The sequence below is a fragment of the Acanthaster planci genome, linkage group LG05, assembly GCF_054643075.1.
Source record: "Acanthaster planci isolate LZ-2023a linkage group LG05, COTS_SCS, whole genome shotgun sequence".
NCBI lineage: Eukaryota > Metazoa > Echinodermata > Asteroidea > Valvatida > Acanthasteridae > Acanthaster > Acanthaster planci.
The window spans coordinates 18,918,741-18,932,291 of record NC_141781.1 but is presented as its reverse complement, the minus strand read 5'-3'; the positions used below and the strand labels follow the sequence as shown (position 1 = coordinate 18,932,291).

Sequence of the window (13,551 nt, the reverse complement as noted above, 5' to 3'; positions counted from 1 at the left end):
ACAGCATTTATTCATACTTGGATAACGCGTGGTTTAAATTTTTCAATCTGCTTAAAATACTAAGCCTCCCCATCTCAGCATAAATTTCTTTATCCACTTTTTACCGCCCCACCGGGTACTGATTATTTTTATTCCGGGCATTTATTCTGCCAAAAATATTAATCCTCCTGGAAAATATTGAGTCTCGTGAAACATTTCTTGAGTCTGGGAAAATAACTTAAAAACGGGGATAATTGTGGGACGGAAAAATATCCCGAGCCCGGGGATAATTAATTTGAGTCCAGTTAAAATATTGAGTCGGGCATCCAATATTTTGAATCAAGGAGAGAAATATTCTGAACTCCGGGAAAAATATTCTTCAGGCCAGGAAAACTATTCCGAGTCCTGAGAAAAAATTATTGGGAGTCTGGTGAGACATTTCTTTAAGTCCGAAAAAAAATATCTGTGGCCGGGATACAACTAATGGGGAGGAGAGAATATACATGTTCAAGTATTGAGCTCTGTAAATATTCTTGAGTGCTGGTATAAAATATTCTGAATCTTGAAAAAGTATTCTGAGTCCAACGAAAGCTCTCAGTCTTCAGGACAATATTGATATTCCGATGAAACATACATTCTGACGCAGGAAAAAATATCTGTGGCGCGGGAAGAAATATTCCGAGGGCTGAAAAATTTGTTTAGATATTCCTGGGTCCGAGATATAATATTTTGAGTCTTTGGAAAATACTCTGAGTAGGAGAAAAGCTATTCTGAGTTTCTGAAAGTGTGAGAAAACATTCCAAGGCTAGAAAGAAAATCGAGCACGGGAAAAAATTCAAAGGCCGAGGAATTAATTTCAGGATGGCCAAAACTAATACCCAATGAATATACATGAAATGTGCTTACTTGGCTTGGAGGGCGAGGGCACAGAGTCCAGCAGCCAGGGGAGCAGAGGCCGAGGTTCCTGTGTGTTCGTCCGTGCACCTCCCTTCCAAATCTGTTGTGATCTGTCACAGAGAAATACACACAAAGGTACTGGGGTGATATCTCTGGCTACATAGGGGTTTTAATTTGTCCTTTGCGTGAGGCTTAACGGGCCCAAGCAATAAAATTTCTCAAGCGGCACGTCGCCGAATGAAATTCTTCTCAATATTGCAGGAATGTGAAACATTATTTTTTTAAAATAATCCCTTCATAAATCCTCGTCACCACTTCTTCTAATTGGAGAACAAACAGTCCTCTCATATCAACGTCCACCATTTCACAAAACAGATTCGTGTCCAAAGCACAGCCACTGCATGCGCACACTGGTAGCAGGCCCACTGTGCAATGTTAGCCAGGTTCCCGTCTCCACATTTTTTCCCTTTTTCTTACTGGGAATGAAATACATGAATTCGGGGGCCGGAAACTGTCAAGTGAGATGAACAATCTATTCAACGGGTTCTACTGAGTAACACGAATAATTCAATGACTTATGATCAACATCACACCAATCAGATGATGCAGATAAGCGCAGGAATTGCATAAACAACAACTACCGGTAATCGTCAGTAGGGATCAACTTATCGTAGTTGTAACCGCCGATCAGATGTCTAACATTTTAATCTGAACATCAGCGATGTCCAACCCAATCTGATATTTTTTCCAACATTCACAGTGTCCTCGAAAATGTAGGCCTACTCCTAATACCCCAAAAGTAGTGTATTCCCTTAAAAGCTTCAGTTTACACATGAATAGGATTAGTTTTTTGCCTTTATTGTCACCGTGTTGAGAGAACAAATTGAGTACATTGATACCGATAGCACTCTGTTGTATTCACACCCAATTCACGCGGTGCACACATAGCTGGTTCACGTACAGTGAGCAGACTATCATCAGATTGGTTGCACACCTCTTGGTGCCATACGTGGTGTAGTTCCCTGGCTCTATTCATGGCACTCAATGGAAATGGTTCAAATGTATGCTGACTGCTCTGTGGGGCTGTGGTCTGTGTGTTGACTTGTTGCGGTACGGATCGCACGCAAATGTAATTTTCGTGGACACATTACGTGGGGACTTTTCAGGACAACGTTTTCCCCAGGATTTTCAAAGACCGTGAGAACCCCAAACTTGCACAATAACTCAAAACTGACCACTTTCTTCTCCTTTGAGCTGCCACTGCTGTAGGTGGTGGCCAACGTGGACGCACATTCCTCCAGGTACCAGGGGGCTTGGCCTCTCTCTGACGTGCTGCTGACTGAGATGGTGTAGATGCTGTTGGTGTAACCGTCGCAGCCGCAGTCGTCCCTAGCCTGACCGCCGTTGCCCGACGCCCAGACAAAAATGCTGCCCTTGCCATTTCGACCCTGTATGGCAAAGCAGTAGTCAACAGAGAATGGTTGACTGACCAACTGACTAAACTTTTGTCCTTTCTATGAAAATCGGAACGTTCTAATTTTTTGCAGTCTGGAAACTTCACGATCAGAACAGTTCTGAATCTGGTTGGTTGGCAGGTAGGTGAATGGCTAGCTGGCTGAATGACTGATCGGCAGATTCAGCCAACAATTAAAGCAAAACTGTGAACTTGCATAAATAATTAACAGTACAAAAAACTGAAACAAACAAACAAACAATTACGAATGATTACAGTGGTTGGAGCACCTACAAACATTTTACAGCCTTTTGTGACAGTGTAACATTCAGTTAAAAATTTAAATTTACAGTCTAGTAACTGTAATGGCCGACAGATTGGAATCACGGTTGTTTTAATTCACCCAATCATCCAGTATCCAAATGTTTCATTTCTGAAATCAAATATTTGCAAAGAGAAATCAATGAAAGAAAAAGGTAAAATTCAATAACGTGGTTATAGACCTGCATTCTAAAAGCACATTTCAAAGGTGTGATGAACAAACCTGGAGGCTGCTGAATACACATTCCCGACAAAGCAGCCAAAAAATAACTTTCTCCATCAAGTTTTTCTCTTTTCACTTGCCAAAAATGTCCCTTTTTGTTTCTGCTTCTGCCATGTCTGCGGAGATTAGGTACAACTGCAAATTTGAATATTCAATCAACTGGCAAGTTGATATGTTAAAATATTCAATTATTCACATTGACTCAGCCATACTCTGCGGCAGATACAATGCAAAATGAATACAAATAGTTGAAAGCATTACCGTGTTGATGCCCTCCTGAAAGGCCGCCTTTGCAAGACGTCCTGGTCCATCGACGGTCTCCCCATTATCTTCAGGTCCCCAACTGGCACTGTAGATGTCAATGTGATCACGATGTGCTGACAATGATGTACCCTCCACCATGTCTGTTACGTCGCCATCGAGCATTCTTATCCCTGTATGTGTTGCAAATTATTGAAAGACTGTGCTATAATGTCTCTGTAAATATACTTTTTTACTCAATTGCTGGTTAAGGGTTTTCTGAAACATTAACATCACAAAACTCTGCACAGCTTACATTCACGAATTGAAGAAACAAGACAACTGGGCTCGAACTTCGGGAGTAAAAAACAGTTCCCGGACCTATCTGGGCCATTTCCCCACCTCTTAAGTTTGACACTGGTTGTCCTGTTTCAATCATTTCATCAGTTGGAGGTCTTGGAATCTCTACCCAATTAATGTGCCAGTTAGAAAAGAGCATCTGTCACTGACCAATGCAGCCCAGCAGGCAAGCATTTATCTCAACTACCATTAGCATGAAACAACGGAGGGCACTGGGTGGGATGCATGTCCATCGCAGGTCGTTCTACCCCACTTCACAACCGTCCCATTTATAACTCCTGGGCGGCGGGGGCAGGGTAAAATGGCTCGCCCAGGGACACAGTATCAGGGGTAAGATTTGAGAATACTGAAAACTGGGGGGGGGTAAAGGAAGAATACGCCAATTAAGATGTTGATCTGCTCGATGAAATCAGTGGTTGCAATATGTTTCCTTCCCCTTTGCCATTTCGTTGGCCACCTGACTCATGAGTCATGAAGATTTCCACAGATTTTTTAGGCCTTTATCTACAGAAAGATCTCCACCGCGATCAATTACTTTCTGAGCCATTTTAATCAATCAAAGAGCCAATCCATCAACCGCAAGCGGGAAAACAAATGGCACCTGAAAAGTTTTCTGCAAACAAAAAACAAAATGCTGTGTATTTTTCCACCCATGAACAGCTTCAATAAAATGCCCCGGTTACAGCAGAGTCACAAATAGCTTTAACGACAGACCGTTCAAGCGTCATCAGTAACCCATCACCAATAACCCACCTCCAATACTTGCGTTGTAGGCCACTCCCACACCACATATCTTGTTACCAGCCTCCATAGCTACCTCTCCAGCACATCTCGTACCATGTCTGGGGGAAAAAAAATGTCAATAACTATATCACCAATATGACCAAGCTGTACTCTCTGTAGTACCTCTAAGAAAGCTTGTTGTAATATCGTCTCGGATCTGTACTGGACAGCCAAAAAGGACTACACGTACGTCCTGAGAAAAAAAGGAATTTCTTTGACAGGGAACAACATATTTCTTAGCCTATTAAACTGCAATGCGACAGTGTCATCAAAACGTCTTCTATCAATCAAAAAGACCATTGGAATATTATCGGTAAAAGTGGGAGGGCCAGAAAGATGTTCAGAATAATCATACAACAAATAACACTGCAAACAGTGAAATGAGACACAAAAGCAAAACAATGTGAATCAAAATAGAGACATACCACAGAGCATAAAGACAAGTAATGTAACTGGCTCGAAGGGCGTCCGTGTTGGAAAGTACTCAAATCACTCAAACGTCAATAGTCAACCAACACCCGGGGATCCAACACCTTAGGGAACGTTTCATAATTACAGAATGCGGTATTTACTGCGGTACTGTTGTATTTTTCCGGTACCAGCATTAAGCCCTTTTGGGTAACTAGTGCGGTGCCGCTAAAAAAAAACAGCGGTACCGCAGTAAATACCGCCTTCAACAATTATGAAACGCTCCCTTACACACGCACACCTCAATCAATGAGTGATTAAACTTCCTTATAAATTCAACTCTCCTTCAAGACACTTTAAGGTTACCAAGTGCATGCGCAGCCTACCTGTTCGACTGGTCATAGTTAGCCCGTGGCATGGGGTCGCTGTCCATGGAATTGTAATCCGCGCTAGCCAATGGATCCTACAGGCAGAAGAAAAGAGAAATTGGGGGTTCCAAAAATGGCACCATAAACAGACTCTACCTGGGCTTTTGTCTATTCATTTGGGCATTGCGATTCTCCATTTTTGACATTATTACAAATGTTTGGCCAAAAAAGCTGCTATACAGAACAAGTTTTCGTGTAGGGCTGCCAACGAAATGTTCCAGAGACTGCACTGAAAATATTCAGCCAAGAAATGGCTAAGTAATTATGGTGTGGACGTGACAAAAACAAATGGTTAATTGCTGCTGCAAGTTGTTCATTAAAAGTGTGTAGTTGAATACATTATCATATTATCAAATAAAACTGGATAGGCTGACTGAATACTGTAGGTGCTTCCATACTTATTATTAAGATGAGCACAGAAACTGGTAGGAATGGAACTGACTGGAACCAGCAACCTCCACAGCGCTGACCCTGTGTAACCACTGGCACTAGGGAGCCCAGCACCAGGGAGCCTGGTACTGGAGATGTGGGCTTTATACGCATGGCTGGTGTGTCCCAAATCAGACAAAAGGATTTGGGACTTGTAACAAAGGACCGGACTCACAGCAAAAGCTGTTGGGAATTGCCAAAAATTTGTACAGGGTGCTGGCATTTTTTGAAGTACATGTACATGTAATCCGTCATTGTTTCGAAACATTAGACCACTGTTTATGGCATTCAGTGCCTGTGGATTATCACCGGGACAAAAGTGCTCCAGCGATGAGCAACACAGTACCTCTGCACGCTAATCCGGCCGCACTTGTAAAAACACCACTGCCATTCCGTAACGCACTGAGCCAATTTTGGGAACAAAGGAAATTACACAACACCGCACAATTCTGGGGTCTCTTTACTGGGCGGCAGGCCCCGCTGCAATACCCGGGCGTCAATGGAGGTTGCCTGTTAGAGTAGCCACCAGACAGTCATTCGTGTGGGTGTAAGCATCCAGTAAATGAGGTTATGAATTTTTGAAGAATTTTGAAGACGCAAAAATTATGGAAAATTGACCGGCAAGTCATCCCGTATGTGCAAACTCCACCCTGCAGGGAGTGGTCAATATTGACCAGCGTTTGTCCACGGTTTCTTCATTCCAAAACCTCCTTCCAGTAGAATAAAATATTAATGTGGAAATTCGGACATTTTGAATCAGTTGAAACACCTCCGGCCATTTGCCACCTCTAACCTTTTTGGCTGGTGCAAAATCGTTCTCTATGGCGGTAGCCCAAGCGGACCGAGTAACTTACATAGTTCTTGGCCAGATCTGGGTGGGTGTAATCGATGCCATCGTCTAGTATGGTAACCACCACCCCTTTCCCGGTGTAGCCCATATCCCACGCTGCCTCCAAGTTCATGTTGGGCGCATTCTGGCGGTTCTGAAAAGACAAGATTGTGCATCATGGATGACAGTCCCAAAAGTTCATCATCAGGTAGGGCTTTTCCGAATATCCGATCCATTATCAAATATTTGAATATTATTTTCTGACTTCAAATACAAAATTCATAAAAAGAAGGGAGAATTTTATTTTGGTTTAAATGAGAATAATTGCACTATGGGGGCTTGTTTCAAGCAGATTCACATGAAAAGCAACAGATTCAAAAATGACAATTCAAAAAGTAAATTATGGTATATTCATTAAAAATTTTTTAAAAGGGATAGAAATTTACAACAGGACAAGAAGTATTGTTCGTTTCTAAATCTTGCTAAATCGTGGCTGGAGATACTCCTAGCTCTTTTTACAATCGTGTATGTTATTGCAACTGAGTTTGTATAAGGTTTGTTCAACAATCTGCCCGTCGGTATGGCCAAATATTTGGATATTTGATCAAATTGAAGGTTGAATATTCATATAATGAATCATTCAAATTGACTCAGCCCTATCATCTGGGCAAGGGTACAAACATAACCAATCTCGTCCCTGTCTTGGAGATGAGTTGTACAAGCCCCGCAGTCAGTGGTACCTGCTCTCATCAAGGTTCTCGATCATTTAGGATACACCTATTTACCAGTACAAGTCAGGCATGTAACTTGGACTTTGTCACAAAACCCTTGAAATTCCAATCTTTACAAGACTTTGTACAGTGTTTTTCAATTTCCAATGGCGTGAGTGTGAAGCGAAAAAACAGGAAATCAGCTGATTCGAGGAAAAGCTGCATGCCTGACAAGTAAAGCCGTAGGGTGCAGTTCAAAAGTGCCGGTACGCATAAGACTATGCTGCATACATGTACCTGCAGTGGCTGTAACCTGTCCCCACAGTGTTAATCATGTGCCTATGATACATGTATGTACAGGTACTGATCACAATGGTCTGCTGCCTGACTGCGCTTTTCACCAGCATTCATTTTAGCATGTGGAGTCAGGTATAAAAAACAGACTCGATTCTTCATGGTGTGATGTTCTGGAAAATGTAATTTTGGAATGGTAAATGTAAAAATCTAATCCAGGCAGTATGCAGCATCGAATGTGCACATGTAATTTTACATGTACATTGTACACAATCAAAATAGAATGTTTAAACAGTTAAAAACGGAAGTGGACAACATTCGCAGCAAACCTGCGGACAAGTAATGCATGTTGAAATTATAAACATAAAAAATACCCGATATTCTTTTCCCATTCGGTTTCCTGCTTTATCAAACTTTTTGACAGTCAAATGAATCAAAATCCTCCCTCTCGATGCGCAGTGATGAATGCGAAATGTTGACTTGCTCACTGCCGCATTGTCTGGATTGGGGATTGACATAATAAATACATAATAGTCTTATATGCTCCCAAACATACCATGTACCACTGCCGATCATACTTGGGGTCGTTCCAATGAATGTCGCGTTTCACTCGCTTGCGGATCTTCTGCTGCTCAATCCACTTCACCTGTACAAGGACAATAGTAGAGATGGGATAGACTCAGTGTAAGCACTGTACATGTACGCATCCATGGCATTTATTAGGGCTGTGACAGCACCCTTAAATCAGCGATACCCAACCAAATACATGTATGGCAGGGATAGTCGAACCTAATTTATTAAGAGGTCCTTTGGACTAGACAAATTACTGTGTCATAAGAGGAACCTTGGTTTTATTAGGAATGCCAAAAATGCACAACAAAGGTTTGGGGCGTAACACTTTCCTTGTTACAAGCAAAATGTTGTATTAAGAGTACTCTTATTAATGAGGTTCAACTGTAGGCCCCTACATGTATGGATAAGAAGTGATGGCTCTATCCCATTCAGAAATGCTCTCTCTTATAGATTGATTTTACAAATAAACTTTAGGTGCTTTAAAAAAAAAACACATTTATTCGAGGGTGTGTCATTGAGTAATTTATTTCTGCGTGGAGACTGTAATGGAGCCTCGGGAAGGTAGAAATAATAGGAAGAGATCAAACTTGCATAGACTGAAACCATATTTAATCAAAAAATGGGTTGGGTTAAGTTTTACCTGAAAAAATAGTGGGAATACATTTTCGTCCCTTCGGGGACTCATCAGCCGCTTGATTAAAAAAGGAATAAAAAAGAGTGCAGGTATGGTGTAATGAGTTGAATGGCGCTCACTTGACAGAAAATTACATGTAATTGCCGTCTCTCTGGGTATGATATTTCTGCACAATTGGTTTGAATGGATTTGTTAATTCAAAAGTGAAAGGAGAATGGTTCCATTTTTTGTTACAGTTTCATTATCATTATCCAAAATAAATGATATCGGCAAGTTGCAAATGACCTTTCTGAAACCAGTGCAACTCTTCCAAATTTCCACACTGGGTTACTGATATGAATGAAACAAACATAACTTTCAAATGCAAGGAAAGTCTTCCTTGGAGACAGGGCTATGTGGTGACCACTCATGAGTTGGCACTGCTCACTTCCACTGATAATTTGGGTTAATTTCACTCTGCCGTGTGTGAAAGGGTGGGCTTGAATGGTATTTCATGATGACCGAATAGTGGCGTAAGTTTTTTTCAATACCGAACAATACCCAACTGATGATCCATAAATACCAAATTTCCAGCAAACTCAGTATGGAAACTGCAGTAATCTTGCTGTGTTTGTTTTGTTTGCAAAAACCCTATAAAGGAAAACAACCGTACCATATCGTCAGATTTCATTCCATTCTTGGTGGTTCGAATTATCGAGTGTTGTGTCTGCATTATCACTTACTCTCAATCAGAGGAGAGAAAAAACGTACAAGTATGCTTATTGTCCAGTTTGACTTGGAAACATGAAACCTATGCAGCGACCAACCCACTACCCAAAGCCTTTGAAGTTTTATTATCACTAACCTGTTTGCAGTTTTGGTGTAGCTGTTAATGCCTGAATGAAAGTCCTAAACAATGTTATTACGGCGGTGTGTTTTGTCATTGTCATATCCTAAGAACTTGAAGTTCTACCATTTCCATTTCAGTGTGCTGGAATATTGCATCATCCTTGCTTCAAATATTTAGCAACTTTAATCTTCAGTTTTTGTAATTCTATCACACAAATAACATTTCTGTGAACATAAACAAATTGAAAAATGATAATACATGTACTTTTTAATTTCAGGGAATTTGCCACATTGATAGCAACCTCCAAGCTGGCTCACAGTTGTCTGCATTCTCAATGAATATTGACTTATCGCAAGCAATTTCTAAAATCTATACTCTCACTAACAATGTAAGTCACTGACACTGATCCAGTGATCTGGGAATGTTGATAACCCTGAACTAGATGTACAAATGTACATGTATCATTAACGGGTTGTACGGCTTTGAATGAAAAACTGACAAGTTCATTTGAAGTTTTAAACAGTGCAATGAGCTTAAAGAGCATGCTCGGTTTGTCTTCATGTACATGTACACATGTATATGACCCGCTACGTGAAAACGAGTCATGACATCATTTTCTCTGTAATTTTGTTTGAGTTTGCATTAGGCTGATAACAAGAATCAAAAACAGCACAATGTGTTGCGTTAGAATAGCACATTAGGGGGATTTGATGCCAACCGTGAAATACAGTTACATATCACACTGTTTGTTGCCACGCTTTGACAAATCAGAATTGAGAATTCAAGTTTGCTTGAAGATAAATAAAGGTATCACAAACACATGTAAAAGTAGCTGGACACAGTATTGCCTTTCATCACCTGAAGGTGTTGCGGACCTGCGAAGAACCCGGCGGGGCCCGGGCCCTTAAACTGCACGGTACACGGTCCGACCTTGCAGGGCACCAGCGACACTGCATGTTCGGAGGATCATTGGCGTTCTCTCTTCTCTTGCTCACATGCTAATGCCGTTCTGTTGTAGCACTTTTAAATGTTGTTTTCTTTTTCCTTTCCGGCTCTCATAATATCCACTCTTTACTGTCTGATCAAGTGTCTTTAGCTATTAGAATTTCTACCACATGGCTAAGCGACCTTTTTGCTACTGGCATAAAGGGCACTAGCGTATGCCATACATGCCATTAATTCTACAACAACATATGTCAAAGTACATGTACGTGTACAGCGTGTACTGTGTTTGTGGGATTACTTACAGCAGACTCATGTTGAATTGCTGTGTGGTCTCCTGTGCTGGGTCTGATGGATCGTTTTTGAGTTCCTTGATGGTGGAAGACATAGTGATCTGGAAAATTCTCCAGCTGTGAAAATCAAACAAAACTGAATTAAATACTAACTATAACCGACAAAATAAAAGTTAAAACTAACAGAGTTACAGGTCAACCAAAAGTGTCCACAAAAACGTCACATTTGTCATTTAGCATGATGGGGGGGGACATCCCAATTTTGAAGTTTTTCTTAGATATCTCAGTACTTTGTGGAGACACAAGGAAGTAAATGTCTGGTTTTATGCAATACGCATCTCCTCTATCATGTGCAAATATAATGTCATGATCATCATATTGATACGGGGGAAGTTTTCCACTTTTGGGGAAGAAGTTTGGTGGGTGTTTTTACTTACAGGTAAGTCATGGAATAAAATTGCCCATTCCAAAATACAGCTAAACCCTTGATGGTCATTTTTAAAATTTTCCACAGTTTGTCAACAGCACCTCCATACCCTTAAACTAATCAATGAATTTCACTTCTTTTATTATGTTATTGAGTTTTATGTGCTTAGTACATGGGAAGGTTGACCCTTGCTATCCACTCCGAGCAGGAACAAGAGGGCACATTTTGAAATGAAATTGACAGTCCTTTGGTACATATTCACTGCATAGGTGCACAAGTTTATGTGCGTTTGACGCGGAGCACGCCGAGTACGCGCAACGAATTTAGTCTGGAATGTATGGGCTTTGCGTGCACGCCGAACAAGTGCAAGAACCCGGTTGGAAAACTTAGTACCATGTGTCTTTCTTTCACCAGCGAGGTTGCACTTGAGCTCAGGGTGGATTGTTCAAATGAACTCTGTCCAATGACAGCTCGACAAAACTTTCCTTAAATTTGCCCTTCCCAGCACCCTGTGGGGCAACGGATGACGAGTGAAATTACACAGTCAGCCTATTTGTACTACATGCCCTGTGCCTTCTACAATGTAAAGCAAAATTTCGATTTGGTTTGTTGGTAAAACGTTCCAGTTGTTGAAATACAGGCCTACTGGTACAATAACAGTGTTCAAGTTAAACAAATAAGGGATTAAAAGTTGAGATGAAATTAAATTCAACAGTTCAAACAAAACAATCTGTCTTATTTGTTTGTTCAGAAGGGATTCAGCACAGACGCTGTACATGCAGGCCTAACTGTAGCCTAGGCCCAAGTTGATAAAAGCTAGCAAGAATGGCAATGCTTGCAACTGTAGTGTACATGTACACTGTATGTAAGTCATTGTGCCAGTGGTTAGCCTCACCTCTCCGAGATTGTTGAAACCGTAACTTGCAGCCAAGTGATCTGCAACTTCTGGTCCTCCCTCAATGTTGGCTACAAACTCGTTGGTGAAAGTGGAAAGTACACACGTCGTTCCGATATGGAACAGAAGTAACACGGAAGTTATCAAACGGCAATTCATGGTATGCATCCGGTCGAGATTAAGGAGATCTCACCAACCATGCACCAACCAAACCAAAAGTTGTCAAAAACGTCACCTGACTTTGCCTTCGGAAGAGTTGCAAAATCTTGTTAAGAACTACAGAAAATTGAAAAAATCCCACCTTGCCAATAACAAGACTATCTATGTCAAAGCAAAATCATGTTTAAGACCATTTATTTCAAGTTTTGCGATGCGAAATTACATATTTCTAGCTCTATGAACGTTACTGTTCACAACGACTTCGAGCCTTAGTGCGCGCATGTCTTATTGCATGCATGGTACATGCACACAAGAAGTATGTACGTAATGGGCCAAGCTGTGTCGAAACCGCAACGCAACCAGACCGTGTACCCCTCAAACAAAACTTTACGGTATCGCTGGTTTTCTGTTGGAACTCCGTTGGGTTATATTGTTTGACGGGGTACCAAGCTTGTAAAACAAAAAAGTTTTGGAAAGGTTTTCCAAATTTCGAATCTACGTTGGCTGTCTCCTTGCTATCAAAAGACCTTTTCACTTCCTTGTAGGACAAAGGTTTTCGAATTGGCATCAATTTCTCAGTCAGAAACTCAAAATATCAAAGTTTCTGTTTTAACGCAACATTTTGCATTGACATAAAGACTGAAAGTTAAGGGCAAATGTGATCCTGGTAAATCTCATGAAATGAAGCCACTTTTTGGAAAACACCGAGGTATGTACGAACATTTGGGGTGGTCGGCATCGTGGTCTATGTACATACCGTTCAATCAATTACCGTTTGAAAATTGTATAAAGGAAAAACAAAAACGAATCTTTAATTGCTTACTATTTTTTCTTACATTTAAGGAAAACTTAACCTTTTTTAAAAGGAAAATAATTGAAAATAAAAGAAAGGGAAAGTGAAATACATGATTAAAAAAATTAAAGGGAATAGAAAAGTTACTACGTGTCTTGAAAAACATAACTATTTTCGTTTTGGTCTTCCCCTTCATTTCCCATTTTTACCTGTTCCCCTCTATTTTACTGGGACTAACAACTGCAACTCCCCCCAACATCAATGTCAGCTCCTAGTCGCGATGAGTACTTTGCATGTATACTCGATACTCTCAGACTTCCTGTCGAAAAAGTGCAAAGGCATTTCCAGTAAAAGGGGCAAGTTCCACTGAGATTTTGGCGGTCTGCATTTTTCCCTTTACAAAATAAACGGACAAATACAGCTAAAATAAGTGGAAACCTTTCAATCGGAGAAACTCCCATCCTGGCGACGCCCATGCAAGGCAGTCTAACATAGGCCTGTCTAGCCCAGGAATAAGTTTATCCCCAACAGTGAAGTACACATGTGCACGGACCCATCATAAAGTGCGCCACCGTACACCAACGACAGCATGGGCGGGGGAGTGAGGGTAGGGCCTTTTGGGTGGAACCCATTTTCTCCAATTATCCAAGAA

The 13,551-nt window shown here is 41.0% G+C and overlaps 1 protein-coding gene across 1 annotated transcript in view; it reads right to left on the bottom strand.

Moving 5' to 3' along the window:
* pcsk5 (proprotein convertase subtilisin/kexin type 5) overlaps positions 1–12,478 on the bottom strand; it is a 49,673-nt gene extending 37,195 nt beyond the window's left edge. The window contains exons 1-9 of the mRNA XM_087136839.1: positions 11,948–12,478; positions 10,638–10,742; positions 7,911–8,000; positions 6,376–6,504; positions 5,051–5,127; positions 4,227–4,315; positions 3,135–3,307; positions 2,112–2,324; positions 886–986 (exon numbers count right to left, since the gene is read on the bottom strand). Of these exons, the coding sequence (XP_086992965.1) occupies positions 886–986; positions 2,112–2,324; positions 3,135–3,307; positions 4,227–4,315; positions 5,051–5,127; positions 6,376–6,504; positions 7,911–8,000; positions 10,638–10,742; positions 11,948–12,115 (1,145 nt within the window). The 5' untranslated portion in view covers positions 12,116–12,478. The remainder of the gene's footprint in view (positions 1–885; positions 987–2,111; positions 2,325–3,134; positions 3,308–4,226; positions 4,316–5,050; positions 5,128–6,375; positions 6,505–7,910; positions 8,001–10,637; positions 10,743–11,947) is intronic.
* Between the last annotated feature and the right edge of the window lie 1,073 nt (positions 12,479–13,551).